The sequence below is a fragment of the Salvelinus alpinus genome, chromosome 24 (assembly GCF_045679555.1).
Source record: "Salvelinus alpinus chromosome 24, SLU_Salpinus.1, whole genome shotgun sequence".
NCBI lineage: Eukaryota > Metazoa > Chordata > Actinopteri > Salmoniformes > Salmonidae > Salvelinus > Salvelinus alpinus.
Window position 1 is genome coordinate 31,234,234 of NC_092109.1, and position 15,727 is coordinate 31,249,960.

At 47.1% G+C, this 15,727-nt stretch overlaps 1 protein-coding gene across 1 annotated transcript in view; it reads right to left on the reverse strand.

The window, feature by feature from the left end:
- Positions 1-13,307, reverse strand: part of LOC139552619 (gamma-aminobutyric acid receptor subunit rho-3-like) — a 14,365-nt gene extending 1,058 nt beyond the window's left edge. The window contains exons 1-8 of the mRNA XM_071364507.1: positions 12,764-13,307; positions 11,670-11,782; positions 8,070-8,137; positions 7,263-7,486; positions 5,292-5,374; positions 3,615-3,752; positions 1,242-1,394; positions 12-205 (exon numbers count right to left, since the gene is read on the reverse strand). Coding sequence (XP_071220608.1) covers positions 12-205; positions 1,242-1,394; positions 3,615-3,752; positions 5,292-5,374; positions 7,263-7,486; positions 8,070-8,137; positions 11,670-11,782; positions 12,764-12,906 — 1,116 coding nt within the window. The 5' untranslated portion in view covers positions 12,907-13,307. The remainder of the gene's footprint in view (positions 1-11; positions 206-1,241; positions 1,395-3,614; positions 3,753-5,291; positions 5,375-7,262; positions 7,487-8,069; positions 8,138-11,669; positions 11,783-12,763) is intronic.
- Positions 13,308-15,727: the final 2,420 nt, after the last annotated feature.

The window sequence follows — 15,727 nt, forward strand, 5'->3', positions numbered from 1 at the left end:
GTGTCAGTGACCTTTCCCCCCTTGAGCTTCTTCATCTCCTCCACAGTGGTGAAGTAGTTGACGGTGGCGTACTCGATGACGGACAGGAAGACAAACAGGAAGCTGGCCCACAGGTAGATGTCTACCGCTTTCACATAAGAGACCTGGGGCATGGAGGCTGACACGCCTGTGATGATGGTGGACATGGTCAGAACTGTGGTGATGCCTGGAGAGGGAAAGGGAGAGAAAGAGAGATTATTGAGTTAAGGTATCATTCTCGATCAATTTGTTTTTTAAGCCTTCTTTCACCCCAAAAGCTCTTTGTACCATGACAGCCTTCGATAATAAAAAGAGAGAAGCAAACGTATGGAAAAATAGTGAGGTGTATTACTGTGTGGAGGTTTAGCATAGATGGATGGAAAGTAAAACAATAAATGGTGTAGGAGTCTGTACTTTGAGCTCGACTTCCATGAGCAGCTAGCTGTACATGTACATTTCCTATTTTCCTCTGGAGTGGGAAGATAGGTTTCATTTATAACAATAGATATCAGTGTGTAAACACAAACTCTCTGTGAATGTAGTTGACATTTTTTGTTGAGCTGAAGAGTGAAATTAGGCCAGCTTTTGTTACGGTATGAGCCTCTAAAGACCTGCGCTGCTCACAGGGTGAAGCAAACTCCTCACACTGCTGCATTAGCAAAGTCAACATTATTCACATCTTTCTCTGTTTCTCTTGCTCTCTCTCTCTTTCTCTTCCCTCTCCCTCCCTTTCTCTTTCTTTCCAACACAAACAACCTTTCACAGACATACACCACACTGCCTGAAGGGATCTCGCCTAGTGCAGGTGACTGTAGTCATGTGCAGAACTAAACATTCTTTGTCACTGTGTTCAGTTTCAGTTGTCCTCTGATGAGAGGGAGATGATGTGTCCACCACAACTGCTACTCTCTCTCTCTCTCTGGGTTAATTAGTTATGCTCTGGCAACTGTCAAAAGCAGTAGGCTCATATTCACCTGTCCATTCACAGCAGGAACACAATAGGAAATTGGTGCACAACCGTCCCCCTGACGGTAATAACAGGGGTGTGACAAGGAAGAGAAAGGTGAAGCACCAACTTTAATTTATGGAGATGCACCAAGAATACTGTACAGAAAATACTGATGGCCTTGTGAGGGTTCTCTGCTCAGTTTGTGAGCTTAGGTTATTTTCTGGAGATTCCTTCAAAAACCCTCATACTAGCAGTGAGAGTATCAGTACTGTACCCAGAGAGACCCGGGCGGGCACAGCCCTCCTGTCAATCCAGAAGGACACCCAGGAGAGCATCACCATCAACATGGTGGGGAAATAGGTCTGCAGCATGAAGAAGAAGATGTGCCGCCTGAGGATGAAGTTTATGTAGAGCCTGTTATACCAACCTGGGGTGGAGAGAGAGGGGTGGTGGGGAGAGAGAGAGGGGTGGGGGAGAAAGAGTGGTGTTGGGGAAGAGAGAGAGAGGTGGGGAGAGAGAGAGAGGTGGGGAGAGAGAGAGAGATGGGGAGAGAGAGGTGGGGACAGAGAGAGAGGTGGGGGAGAGAGAGATAGGTGGGGACAGAGAGAGAGAGGGGGTGGGGGAGAGAGAGAGAGAGCAGTGGGGGGAGAGAGCGAGAGGGGTGGGGGAAGGAAGAGAGAGGTGGGGGAGAGAGAGAAAGAGTAGTGGTAGAGAGCGAGAGAGAGAGAGGGATGGGAGGAGAGAGAGAGGGGTGGGGGAGAGGGAGCATTGGGGTGAGAGAGTTAGGTGGGGGGAGAGAGAGAAAGAGAGAGAAGGGTGGGGGGAAGAGAGAGGTGGGAGGAGAGAGAGAGAGGTGGGGGAGAGAGAGAAAGAGGGGTGGTGGAGAGAGAGGTGGGGACAGAGAGAGAGAGGTGGGGGAGAGAGAGCATTGGTGTGAGAGAGTTAGGTGGGGGGAGAGAGAGAAAGAGAGAGAGGGGTGGGGGGAAGAGAAGGTTGGGGAGAGAGAGAGATAGGTGGGGGAGAGAGAGAGGTGGGGAGAGAGAGAGGGGTTTGGGGAGAGAGAGAGGTGTGGGGGAAGAGAGAAAGAGAGTGGTGGGGGAAAGAGAAAGAGGAGTGGTTGAGCGTGAGAGAGAGGGGTGTGGGGAGAGAGAGATGTGTGGGGGAAGAGAGAGGTGGGGGAGAGAGAGAGGGGATGGGAGAGAGAGAGAGGGGGGATGTGGGAGAAAGAGAAAATGGGGGAAGGGAGCGAGAGAGAGAGGTGGGGAGAGAAATAGGGGTTGGGGAGAGAGAGAGAGGGGATGTGGGAGAGGGGATGTGGGAGAGAGAGAGGGGATGGGGGAGGAAGAGTGGTGTGGGGGAAGAGAGAGAGGTTGGGTTGAGAGAGGTGGGGGGGGCAGAGAGAGGGGAGGGAGAGGTGGGGGGAGAGAGAGAGAGGTTGGGGAGAGAGAGAGGTTGGGGAGAGAGAGGTGGGGGGAAATAGGGGAAGAGAGAGAGAGGTGGGGGAGAGAGAGAGAGATAGGTAGGGACAGAGAAGGAGAGAGGGGGTGGGGGAGAGAGATAGATAGGTGGGGGGAGAGAGAGAGATTTAGGGGTGTGAGAGAGAGGGGGGGGTGGGGGAGAGAAAGAGACCGGTGAGGGAGAGAGAGGTGGGGGACAGAGAGAGAGAGGTGTGGGGAGAGAGAGAAATGAGAGGGGTGGGGGAAGAGATAGGTGGGGGGGATAGAGAGAGTTGGGGGAGAAAGATAAGAAGGGTGGTAGAGAGCGAGAGAGAGAGAGGGGTGGGGGGGAGTAAGGGGTGGGGCAGATAGAGAGAGGGGTGGAGGAAGAAAGAGAGGTGTGGGGAAGAGAGAGAGAGGTGGGGAGAGAGAGAGGTTGGGTTGAGAGAGTTGGGGGACAGAGAGGGGTGGGGGGAGAGAGAGAGATGGGGGAGAGAGAGAGGTGAGTGAGAGAGAGAGAGAGGGGTGGGGGAGAGAGAGGTGGGGGACAGAGAGAGAGAGAGAGGGGTGTGGGAGAGAGAGAGTGGTGGGGGAGAGAGAGAGTGGTGGGGGGAGAGAGAGGGGGAGAGAGAGAGAGGGGTGGGGTAGAGAGAGGGGGGAGAGAGAGTGAGGAGTGGGGGTAGAGAGAGGTGGGGGAGAGAGGGAGAGAGGGAGAGAGCGAGAGGAGTGGGGGAGAGAGAGGTGGGGGAAGCGTGGGAGAGAGATGGGTGGGGGAAGCGTGGGAGAGAGAGGGGTGTGGGAAGAGAGAGGTGGGGGGGAGAGAGAGAGAGAGAGAAAAAGAGAAAGATAATCACTCTTGGTGGAACAGTTCATCACCATCCCTCTGGGTAATCAGAGCTCATTATGACACAGGAAGGAATCTAGTCACAATTATAGTCACATGGCACATCACATGGCTATGATGCAATGGACAAGTTATTACTGAGGTTTGGGCAGGATTCCATACTGACACTCTGTGGAGGAAAATCTCCTAAACTCTCGCTCTCCTCAGACTGGCAGAGTGGAATCAGAAGCAGGAGGGTTTGGGATGTTGGCTTTGACTCTTACAGAGCAGTTAAATTACGTAAGAATAAGCTGAGTAGCAGAGGAGTAGGACAGAGTAACAGCACTGTATGTCCCTATGCATCAGGGTGCAACACAAGCACACATACCCGTGCTGCTGTAGAAGGCAAGCCCGAAGGAAGGGTGAAATTCTTCAATAAAAAACTGCGAGAGCACGATCTCGTCAGTCCTTAATGAATCGTTCCCGTTCTTCCAGTAGAGCATGAGGTCGTTCTCGTTGTACGCGTCTTCAAGAGAGGAGAGAACAGGGGAGAAGGTGACTCCTTCATGAGGCCTCTCTTAGAAGAATCATGGGCTAGGTCCCTCAGAGGAGAGGAGACACTGAGATTCAGTAGTACCACCTCTTCTCTGAGACCAGGGCCATGCTGTGTGTGTGTGTGTGTGTGTGTGTGTGTGTGTGTGTGTGTGTGTGTGTGTGTGTGTGTGTGTGTGTGTGTGTGTGTGTGTGTGTGTGTGTGTGTGTGTGTGTGTGTGTGTGTGTGTGTGCGTGTGTGTGTGTGTGTGTGTGTGTGTGTGTGTGTGTGTGTGTGTGTGTGTGTGTGTGTGTGTGTGTGTGTGTGTGTGTGTGTGTGTGTGTGTGTGTGTGTGTGTGTGTGTGTGTGTGTGTGTGTGTGTGTGTGTGTGTGTGTGTGTGTGTGTGTGTGTGTGTGTGTGTGTGTGTGTGTGTGTGTGTGTGTGGACGTGTTTAACTATTCTTGTGGGGACCAGAAGTCCCTACAAGAATAGTAAACAAAGTAAAAATTGACCAACTGGGGACATTTTGTTAGTCCCCACAAGGTCAAATGCTATTTCTAGGGGGTTTAGGGTTAAGGTTAGAATTAGTGTTAGGGTTAGAATTAAGTTAAATATTAAGGTTAGGAGCTAGGGTTAGTTGTAGGGTTAGGGTTAGGAGCTAGGGTTAGGTTTAGGGTTAGGATAAAGTTTAGGTTTTTGGGTTAGGGTTAGGGTTAGGGTTAAGGTTAGGGTTAGGGTTAGGGTAAGAGTACGGGTTAGGATTAGGGTTAGGTTTAGGGTTAGGGGTTAGGGAGAATAGGATTTTGAATGGGACTGAATTGTATGTCCCCACAAGGTTAGCTGTACAAGACTGCGTGTGTGTGTGTGTGTGTTCCACCAATTAGGTGCCTTTTGAGTAGTGTATCGTGTTGGGAAGAATTTTTTTATTTGTTTTACTTTAAAATGAATCACTAATAACATTAAATAAATAAACATCTTCGTAAATGACTTTGTCAAAGCAACAAAATAACCATGGCTTTACAATAATAGTGAACTTGTTGGGGTTAAGTGGGTCTTCCTAGAAGCCACAGAGGGAGCACAGACGGAGCACAGACGGACATGTCAAAATACAGAATATTTGTACTTTAGCAAGTCTTTATTCATATAAAAAAACGGATTTATTTAATTGTCCTTGTGTGCTACGTTAAAGGACACTGCATTTAATAAAACAAGCTTTTCAAATTAAATATCTTTGCACAATTTCTACTTAGAATATCAAAGGGGTGCAAATGGCCCTCATTTCATGGAACGCCCCAGCTGCTGTTCCTATAAAGATGAACAGGACTATTAATCCCTGGTAAATCCTGCATCAAAAAGACATGTATTATAGACACAAACTGACCTGACCGTGGATTACGAATTTGATTTTATCTATATGAAAAGAGGAGGGCCAACTGTTCCATATTATGTTTTCATTCTGTTCTATGAATACACGTGAGCTAATATACAATATATCGCATTACACCCATATACCCTTATTGTTTTATACTCACAGCTCTCCAGTTCCAGAGAGCAATTCTGTGTGTCCAACGGAAAACTACTGAAGTCCATGGCGCAAAGAGCAGTTACAGTGATCCTGAAACACAGGGGCTAGTTAATGATACAGCAGTTACAGTGATCCTGAAACGAAGAGCACAATCAATAATATGCTCCACAATACAACAGCAGCAGAAAACAACTCCCCACATCTCCTATGTGTATAAAGCAGCAATAGTATAGGATGGTACGGCCGGCCGCCCAACAACCTGCCCGCTTGACCCTATCCCCTCCTCTCTTCTCCAGACCATTTCCGGAGACCTTCTCCCTTACCTCACCTCGCTCATCAACTCATCCTTGACCGCTGGCTACGTCCCTTCCGTCTTCAAGTTAGCGAGAGTTGCACCCCTTCTGAAAAAACCTACACTCGATCCCTCCGATGTCAACAACTACAGACCAGTATCCCTTCTTTCTTTTCTCTCCAAAACTCTTGAACGTGCCGTCCTTGGCCAGCTCTCCCGCTATCTCTCTCAGAATGACCTTCTTGATCCAAATCAGTCAGGTTTCAAGACTAGTCATTCAACTGAGACTGCTCTTCTCTGTGTCACGGAGGCGCTCCGCACTGCTAAAGCTAACTCTCTCTCCTCTGCTCTCATCCTTCTAGACCTATCGGCTGCCTTTGATACTGTGAACCATCAGATCCTCCTCTCCACCCTCTCCGAGTTGGGCATCTCCGGCGCGGCCCACGCTTGGATTGCGTCCTACCTGACAGGTCGCTCCTACCAGGTGGCGTGGCGAGAATCTGTCTCCGTACCACGTGCTCTCACCACTGGTGTCCCCCAGGGCTCTCTCCTATTCTCGCTATACACCAAGTCACTTGGCTCTGTCATATCCTCACATGGTCTCTCCTATCATTGCTATGCAGACGACACACAATTAATCTTCTCCTTTCCCCCTTCTGATAACCAGGTGGCGAATCGCATCTCTGCATGTCTGGCAGACATATCAGTGTGGATGACGGATCACCACCTCAAGCTGAACCTCGGCAAGACGGAGCTGCTCTTCCTCCCGGGGAAGGACTGCCCGTTCCATGATCTCGCCATCACGGTTGACAACTCCATTGTGTCCTCCTCCCAGAGTGCTAAGAACCTTGGCGTGATCCTGGACAACACCCTGTCGTTCTCAACTAACATCAAGGCGGTGACCCGTTCCTGTAGGTTCATGCTCTACAACATTCGCAGAGTACGACCCTGCCTCACACAGGAAGCGGCGCAGGTCCTAATCCAGGCACTTGTCATCTCCCGTCTGGATTACTGCAACTCGCTGTTGGCTGGGCTCCCTGCCTGTGCCATTAAACCCCTACAACTCATCCAGAACGCCGCAGCCCGTCTGGTGTTCAACCTTCCCAAGTTCTCTCACGTCACCCCGCTCCTCCGCTCTCTCCACTGGCTTCCAGTTGAAGCTCGCATCCGCTACAAGACCATGGTGCTTGCCTACGGAGCTGTGAGGGGAACGGCACCTCCGTACCTTCAGGCTCTGATCAGGCCCTACACCCAAACAAGGGCACTGCGTTCATCCACCTCTGGCCTGCTCGCCTCCCTACCTCTGAGGAAGTACAGTTCCCGCTCAGCCCAGTCAAAACTGTTCGCTGCTCTGGCACCCCAATGGTGGAACAAACTCCCTCACGACGCCAGGTCAGCGGAGTCAATCACCACCTTCCGGAGACACCTGAAACCCCACTTCTTTAAGGAATACCTAGGATAGGATAAAGTAATCCTTCTAACCCCCCCCCCCCCCCCTTAAAAGAGTTAGATGCACTATTGTAAAGTGGTTGTTCCACTGGATATCATAAGGTGAATGCACCAATTTGTAAGTCGCTCTGGATAAGAGCGTCTGCTAAATGACTTAAATGTAAATGTAATGTAAATGGTACACTATCCTAAAGGCCTTATGCTTCCTGTGGTAAAGGAGGCCCATTCTCCATGTACCTGACACTGTAGAGAATGTTGCCGTCAGGGTACACCCTCAGCATGATGTTCTCCATGGTCGTGTCATGGATGAAAGAACGTTTGGAGTGGACAAAGAACACGTCCGGCACCCAGATCTTCTTCACCAGCCGAGCGTCAAATGTCCGGCTCCTGTTGCTGCTGGAAGGGAATGCCAGCCGGTCGTCCTGCCAGTAGTGTCTCAGGTACAGAGTCATGGTGAAGTCCTATACAAACACACCAACACACACCAACGCTTAGGCCCAATAGACAAACTAGCACATTATCAAGAGAGTAATTGTATGTCAATAATGGTTCACAAAAATTATTTGTATGTACAGTAGGTCGAGAGACAGGGTAATGCAGGTTCTAAGTGTTTAAAATCAATATCTGAGTTGACTGTTATGCCTCAACATTAAATTGGTCAGAATAAAGTTCCAACACTTAGAGGGATAGTTCACCCAAATTACAAAATGACACATTGGTTTCCTTACCCTGTAAGTAGTCTATGGACAAGGTATGACAGCAATCCATGCTTTGGTTTGTCTGGCACTGTTTCCAAATGCTAACATTTTAGCATTAATAGCACAAATCTCATTTAAGTCATGGTACTGATATTAGCATTTTTTTACTTGTCCATAAACTGCTTACAGGGTAAGGAAAATAATGTGTCATTTTGTAATTTGGGTGAACTATCCCTTTAAGGATGAGGGACAGAATATATGGGTTGTCTCATTATGTGAAAGTGAGTTTCAGTGTGTTGGTCACACACAAAAACACACACATACACACAGAGGTTTATAGACTTACCATGTTGACTTCAGATATACTGTCAATGCTCTCCACCTGCACGTCTATGCCCACAGGAATAGCTGCCCCTGGCAGAAAAAACAGCTTGCGATTTCACATGTCTATCTTGACAGGGAGAGCAAGTTTAGTCAGGTTTTGGCAGTGTGCTGTCATATAGATTCATGACTCAAGGTTTTAGCATGCCCTACTCAACCTGAAAGCTATTTTATGACCTACCCTCACTGTGTTTCACAAGACCTATCACAAATATATCACATCTGTCTGCACATGCAGCCTTAGTTATACAGTTCATGAGAAATGTTCTCTTTAAGACCAAAATATTTGTAAATCAACCCAAACACTATACTTGAAATGCAATTTAGGGTAAACAAATTGTGAATAAGAGAGAAACTCTAACAACGGGGTCAAAGAGCAACTTGGGCTATGCTTGGTCTCAACAGAGATACTGTGACACTGTGGTCACGCTGAACATTCGTCAGCTAAGCCCTATTTTGTGATTATCCTGTCCATCACTCTCCCCGCTGAATACTGCTGCAGGCTAGGGCCCCACATAACCCCAAAGACACACGGATGATCCCACACCTCCCTCCCCTCCCCAAAGACACAGCATCCTCATAACTCAGGGACCCAAGAGACGCTGTGTCACCAAACTAATAAATGGCTTCTCTCCATATCTCCTATCATTATATAAGTCTTTATCATATCAAACCAACTACATCCGTCTATAATCAATGTACATCCATCTATAATCAAGATACATCCATCTACATCATAATCAAGATACATCTGTCTATAATCAATATAGGTCCATCTATAATCAATATACGTCCATCTATAATCCTGATACACCCATCTATAATCAAGATACATCCATCTACATCATAATCAAGATACATCTGTCTATAATCAATATAGGTCCATCTATAATCAATATACGTCCATCTATAATCAAGATACACCCATCTATAATCAAGATACACCCATCTATAATCAATATACATCCATCTACAGTATAATCAGCAATCATCACTCCTGTGTTCCAATGGTACGTTGTGTTAGCTAATCCAAGTCTATTGATCATTAGAAAACCCGCAAAACACCAGTCTCAACGTCAACAGTGAAGAGGCGACTCTGGGATGCTGGCCTTCTAGGCAGAGTTGCAAAGAAAAAGCCATATCTCAGACTGGCCAATAAAAGAAGAGATTAAGATGGGCAAAAGAACACAGGAACTGGACAGAGGAACTCTGCCTAGAAGGCCAGCATCCCGGAGTCGCCTCTTCACTGTTGACATTGAGACTGGTATTTTGCTGGTACTATTTAATGAAGCTGCCGGTTGAGGACTTGTAAGGTATCTGTTTCTCAAAGTAGACACTGTAATGTACTTGTCTTCTTGCTCAGATGTGCACCGGGGTCTCCCACTCCTCTTTCTATTCTGGTTAGAGACAGTTTGCGTTGTTCTGTGAAGGGAGTAGTACACAGCATTGTGCGAGATCTTCAGTTTCTTGGCAATTTCTCGCATGGAATAGTCTTAATTTCTCAGAACAAGAATAGACTGACGAGTTTCAGAAGAAAGTTCTTTGTTTCTGGACATTTTGAGCATGTAATCGACCCCACAAATGCTGATGCTCCAGATACTCAACTAGTCTAAAGAAGGCCAGTTTTATTGCTTCTTTAATCAGAACAACAGTTTTCAGCTGTGCTAACAGAATTGCAAAAGGGTTTTGTAATGATCAATTAGCCTTTTAAAATGATAAACTTGGATTAGCTAACACAACGTGCCATTGGAACACAGGAGTGATGGTTGCTGATAATGGGCCTCTGTACGCCTATGTAGATATTCCATAAAAAATCTGCCGTTTCCAGCTACAATAGTCATTTACAACATTAACAATGTATGCACTGTATTTCTGATCAATTTGATGTTATTTTAAAGGACAGACTTTTTAAAATTTTCTTTCAAAAACAAGGACATTTCTAAGTGACCACAAACTTTTGAACGGTGGTGTACATCCATCTAGAATCAAGATACATCCATCTAGAATCAAGATACATCCATCTAGAATCAAGATACATCCATCTAGAATCAAGATACATCCATCTAGAATCAAGATACATCCATCTAGAATCAAGATACATCCATCTAGAATCAAGATACATCCATCTAGAATCAAGATACATCCATCTAGAATCAAGATACATCCATCTAGAATCAAGATACATCCATCTAGAATCAAGATACATCCATCTAGAATCAAGACACATCCATCTAGAATCAAGATACATTCATCTAGAATCAAGATACATCCATCTAGAATCAAGATACATCCATCTACCGTTCTGACATACCCTATGAAGGAGGAGCAATTCCATATTTCCTCAAAATACATGACAGGGGTTTGAGTTGGACTGCCCCTGTCTCACACGTGTCATTAGAGCTAACAGACTGAGTTACATATCTGCCTTGGTAGGATTAAAGTGCTCATGGCAGTATCAAAATGAGTTCTTTGAAAGATAAGCAATTTCAGGGAAAAATTGTTTCCTAATTTCAATTCCACCAAATGTACCCTTCTCTGTGACCTGCCCAATCTCATTTCAACGTTACAGGGATTAACTTCCTCCATCTACCCCACCCCACCTCGCCTAGACAACACAGAAACAAACACAGACAAAACACAGGGATAGTTTGGAATAGATAGGAAAACAGCCAGATGGAAACCTAAATGCACATAAATCCATAACGTGCCATCACACCACATTTAGAAATCTGTAGCTAAACTGTCATTATAGCCTTCAGTATGACTGCTATGTAAATACATGTTGCAGCGACAGTTTACAGTGGGATCCCAAACACTGACACACATGATCTGTAGTTCAATCGAACACTTTCTGAACACCTAATGACCATACTGCGGTAGTATGTCTGCTCTTTGCTGCTCTGGACTGCCCAGTAAGATTTAGCATTTGGTATTGTTTCAGAAAGCATGGACCGTAATCCAGATTACTATAGTTCTAACATCTGTGTTCTCGGCCGCAGGCTGTCTATGTCTGCTAGGCTCTGCAGACAATCTGGGTCAGTGATTTTTTTCAGGATGGGGTGTTACAAAAGATGACACTGTAACCTACTTTCTGCTCCAGGAGAGAGCATACAAGCCACAGTACTAGCGTTAATGCTGCCTCTTCCTAAACCTGAATTATACCTAATCTGTCACATCTGCTGTGTGGCACGTTATAGACTATCTATAAAAACAAATTACTGTAGGTAATGCTTCATTGTCCTCTCTTTTTCTCCCTCCCTCCCTCCCTCCCTCCCTCCCTCCCTCCCTCCCTCCCTCCCTCCCTCCCTCCCTCCCTCTCCCTCCCTCCCTCCCTCCCTCCCTCCCTCCCTCCCTCCCTCCCTCCCTCCCTCCCTCCCTCCCTCCCTCCCTCCCTCCCTCGAATGACCCTTGACTTCCCCATTCACTCTTAATTAATGAGTCAAAGCCAACAGGTGCTGGTAAAAGCACACACAGTCACATCCAAACTACACTTTGTCATAGTTCAACCACATGCAAATATGTTTTATGCCCACCAAGCCAAAGGAGACTGGGGGGATGGTCTTACCTCCAAAGCCAGGCCGCATTGCAAAGTCATGGTCCTCGATACGGAGCAGCTGTTCAGATTTAATGAGCAGGGACTTGGTGCTGTCAGACTTTTTCATCTTAAAGTCTATTCGTCTGAGGAGCAAAGCGCACACAGATCAGCATATCAGATGTAATTTTTCCTAAGAAATACACACTCACACCAACTGACACACACACACGCACGCACGCATGCACGCACGCACGCACGCACGCACGCACGCACGCACGCACGCACACACACACACACACACACACACACACACACACGGAGAGACAAACACTCTCTTATTAAGGCAGCAACATCTTCTCTGGGGTGTTAGCTGTTAAGAATGATTAATTTCACTTTATATGTCTTATTAAAATCACATTACAGTTAGTAGAGGGTCAAATTACATGATTGATGAATCCCTCCAATTTGGGTGACAACACACCCTGCATCATCACTCGCAAAGCCTCTAAATAGCACCATACAAATCTTCAGTCAACTGATATTCTCATTTCACAATCAAACTAATCATACCCATACTACACAAACACAAACAACTCTATTTATACAAATGATTCTGGCGTACACTCAAACCCCTTATCAACACCCCTCTCCATCATTACCCACAAATGACTGCTTCTCTCTTACGAGGTGTCCCCACCCAAACACGGGTCCCCTGACATTACCTCTAAGTCCCTGTGGTTACCTCACCTGCCCTGCCCTTTATCCACAATGCACTGCAGTAATGACGTCTGTCTCAGCACACATTGGAGATCATTCACTCGACCATGGTAAATTCACCATCAGTGTTTTTGAAAATTCATAGAGATTGGATTGATGCATTGAATCTATGAATAGCATTCCATGTTAAACAATACAACTCCTCCCCAAAATAACCTTTTAACCATATCAATCAGACAAAAGATCAACAGAACAGTAACATCCTGTGGTGTGTGTACTAAATGAAACGTTGCTTCCAGAACTATACACAAACCAGCTTCAAACCAAACAGAAAAGATAAGCAAACACAACCCTTGACAAAAACATAACACAACTCCAGTGGGACACACCCCTAAACTCTGGCTCACCCTCCATGTTGGTTCTTGGTGTTCTCCCCAAGGTACACGTCCTTGTGCCTCCTCTTGTTGGGTCGTTGGCTGCCGTTGAGCAGTGTGACAGGCCACAGCCAGGCCAGGCACATCAGCCTGAAGGCCAGGAGCACCAGGTTCATGCCTGGGGCTGGAAGAGCTGGAGCAACCAGGAATTCTTTCCAATGCGTCTGAGTCTATCTCTCAGAGATCTTCCAGGAGGTCAGTGGGACGCCCCGACTGTCCCTGTCCGGTGGCTCATCCATATCCCAGCAGCACCCATTCCACCTCACAGCGGACACGCAGAGCTCTGAGAGATCTGTGTTATACAACCCTCTCGTCCTCTGTTACATGCTGCACGTTGATCCAGGCATCCAACTGTCAGCTCCAGTGCCACAAAACGTTCCTCCAGCTTGTGTTTTCGCCTGCCCGTGTCCTAGTGCCAGTCCCTCTGGCTCGTGCTTCTATGCTACTCAGGGCACATCCTGTTCTCCCTGCTCTCCTCGCTCCCCTCCCTCTGATTAAAACCAAATATCAATTTATTCCTATAATGACAAAGGACTGACGTTAATTCCTCTCTAATCTTCTTATGTGTGGTCGCTGAAATCTTTCAGTAACCTACAAACTGGAGCCAGGGGAGGGCGGGGTGGGGATAACACAACCAACAGTTTCTAATCATGATTCTCCCCAGATAAAAAGAAAACGCATGTAGCCCACATTCAGAGTATGGATCCAGGGTTTCCCCTAGAATTGCTTTGTGACTGTGATGTCAGCAGGAACAGATTTCAACATATCTGTTCCACTTGCTTATTCAGATATTTAGAAAAGCATCTGTGCATTTTGGATAGCTACCATGGATTTATTTAAACCATTGACCATAAAAGAGGTTTGTACTATCTGTCAATGCCAGTATGTCCAGTTATTGCTTTCCTGTCAGCACAACAATACTATCCCTTTGGTACTATACCTCTATAAACCTACCGTTGCATACAGTTGAATGCCAGTGTCTGCCATATGCCAGTCACTCATCTTAACCTCACAGTCATGCACTCTGCTACCCCCAAATATTTTTATCATATCACTTCATCCTCCTAAATCCTCCTCTTAACATCTGCAAAGCATCAACAGTCAACATCCAGCTAATCTGGAGCTATGGAGATAGATAGCCAAATGACAACCATCAAATGTTTAATGCCACTAGATTAGTTGAGCATCTGTGTGACAAAATGAGGTGAGGTAGAGCAATCAGAGTTGAGATGATAAGCAGGATATTAAGAGAGGAACAGACACCTCTGAATTGGTGGATTATTACAGGAATAGTACTAGTAACAGTAACATTGCTCTTCTACAATCGTCATCATTCATAGAATATATCCATGAAAGGAACAAAAATGAGTATGTCTTCTTCATTTTGCTGTATTGGTTGTATTGATTTTAAGGTTGGACTAAAATTGTGGTCTCACAGCTGCTTTTCTATTATTAGGCATTGGCTGTGTAATGTCTACAGTTTAAACCAGGCTGTGTAATGTCAACAGTTTAAACCAGGCTGTGTAATGTCTACAGTTTAAACCAGGCTGTGTAATGTCTACAGTTTAAACCAGGCTGTGTAATGTCTACAGTTTATCCCCTCCTCTCTTCTCCAGACCATTTCCGGAGACCTTCTCCCTTACCTCACCTCGCTCATCAACTCATCCTTGACCGCTGGCTACGTCCCTTCCGTCTTCAAGAGAGCGAGAGTTGCACCCCTTCTGAAAAAACCTACACTCGATCCCTCCGATGTCAACAACTACAGACCAGTATCCCTTCTTTCTTTTCTCTCCAAAACTCTTGAACGTGCCGTCCTTGGCCAGCTCTCCTGCTATCTCTCTCAGAATGACCTTCTTGATCCAAATCAGTCAGGTTTCAAGACTAGTCATTCAACTGAGACTGCTCTTCTCTGTGTCACGGAGGCGCTCCGCACTGCTAAAGCTAACTCTCTCTCCTCTGCTCTCATCCTTCTAGACCTATCGGCTGCCTTTGATACTGTGAACCATCAGATCCTCCTCTCCACCCTCTCCGAGCTGGGCATCTCCGGCGCGGCCCACGCTTGGATTGCGTCCTACCTGACAGGTCGCTCCTACCAGGTGGCGTGGCGAGAATCTGTCTCCGCACCACGTGCTCTCACCACTGGTGTCCCCCAGGGCTCTGTTCTAGGCCCTCTCCTATTCTCGCTATACACCAAGTCACTTGGCTCTGTCATATCCTCACATGGTCTCTCCTATCATTGCTATGCAGACGACACACAATTAATCTTCTCCTTTCCCCCCTCTGATAACCAGGTGGTGAATCGCATCTCTGCATGTCTGGCAGACATATCAGTGTGGATGACGGATCACCACCTCAAGCTGAACCTCGGCAAGACGGAGCTGCTCTTCCTCCCGGGGAAGGACTGCCCGTTCCATGATCTCGCCATCACGGTTGACAACTCCATTGTGTCCTCCTCCCAGAGTGCTAAGAACCTTGGCGTGATCCTGGACAACACCCTGTCGTTCTCAACTAACATCAAGGCGGTGACCCGTTCCTGTAGGTTCATGCTCTACAACATTCGCAGAGTACGACCCTGCCTCACGCAGGAAGCGGCGCAGGTCCTAATCCAGGCACTTGTCATCTCCCGTCTGGATTACTGCAACTCGCTGTTGGCTGGGCTCCCTGCCTGTGCCATTAAACCCCTACAACTCATCCAGAACGCCGCAGCCCGTCTGGTGTTCAACTTTCCCAAGTTCTCTCACGTCACCCCGCTCCTCCGCTCTCTCCACTGGCTTCCAGTTGAAGCTCGCATCCGCTACAAGACCATGGTGCTTGCCTACGGAGCTGTGAGGGGAACGGCACCCCCGTACCTTCAGGCTCTGATCAGGCCCTACACCCAAACAAGGGCACTGCGTTCATCCACCTCTGGCCTGCTCGCCTCCCTACCTCTGAGGAAGT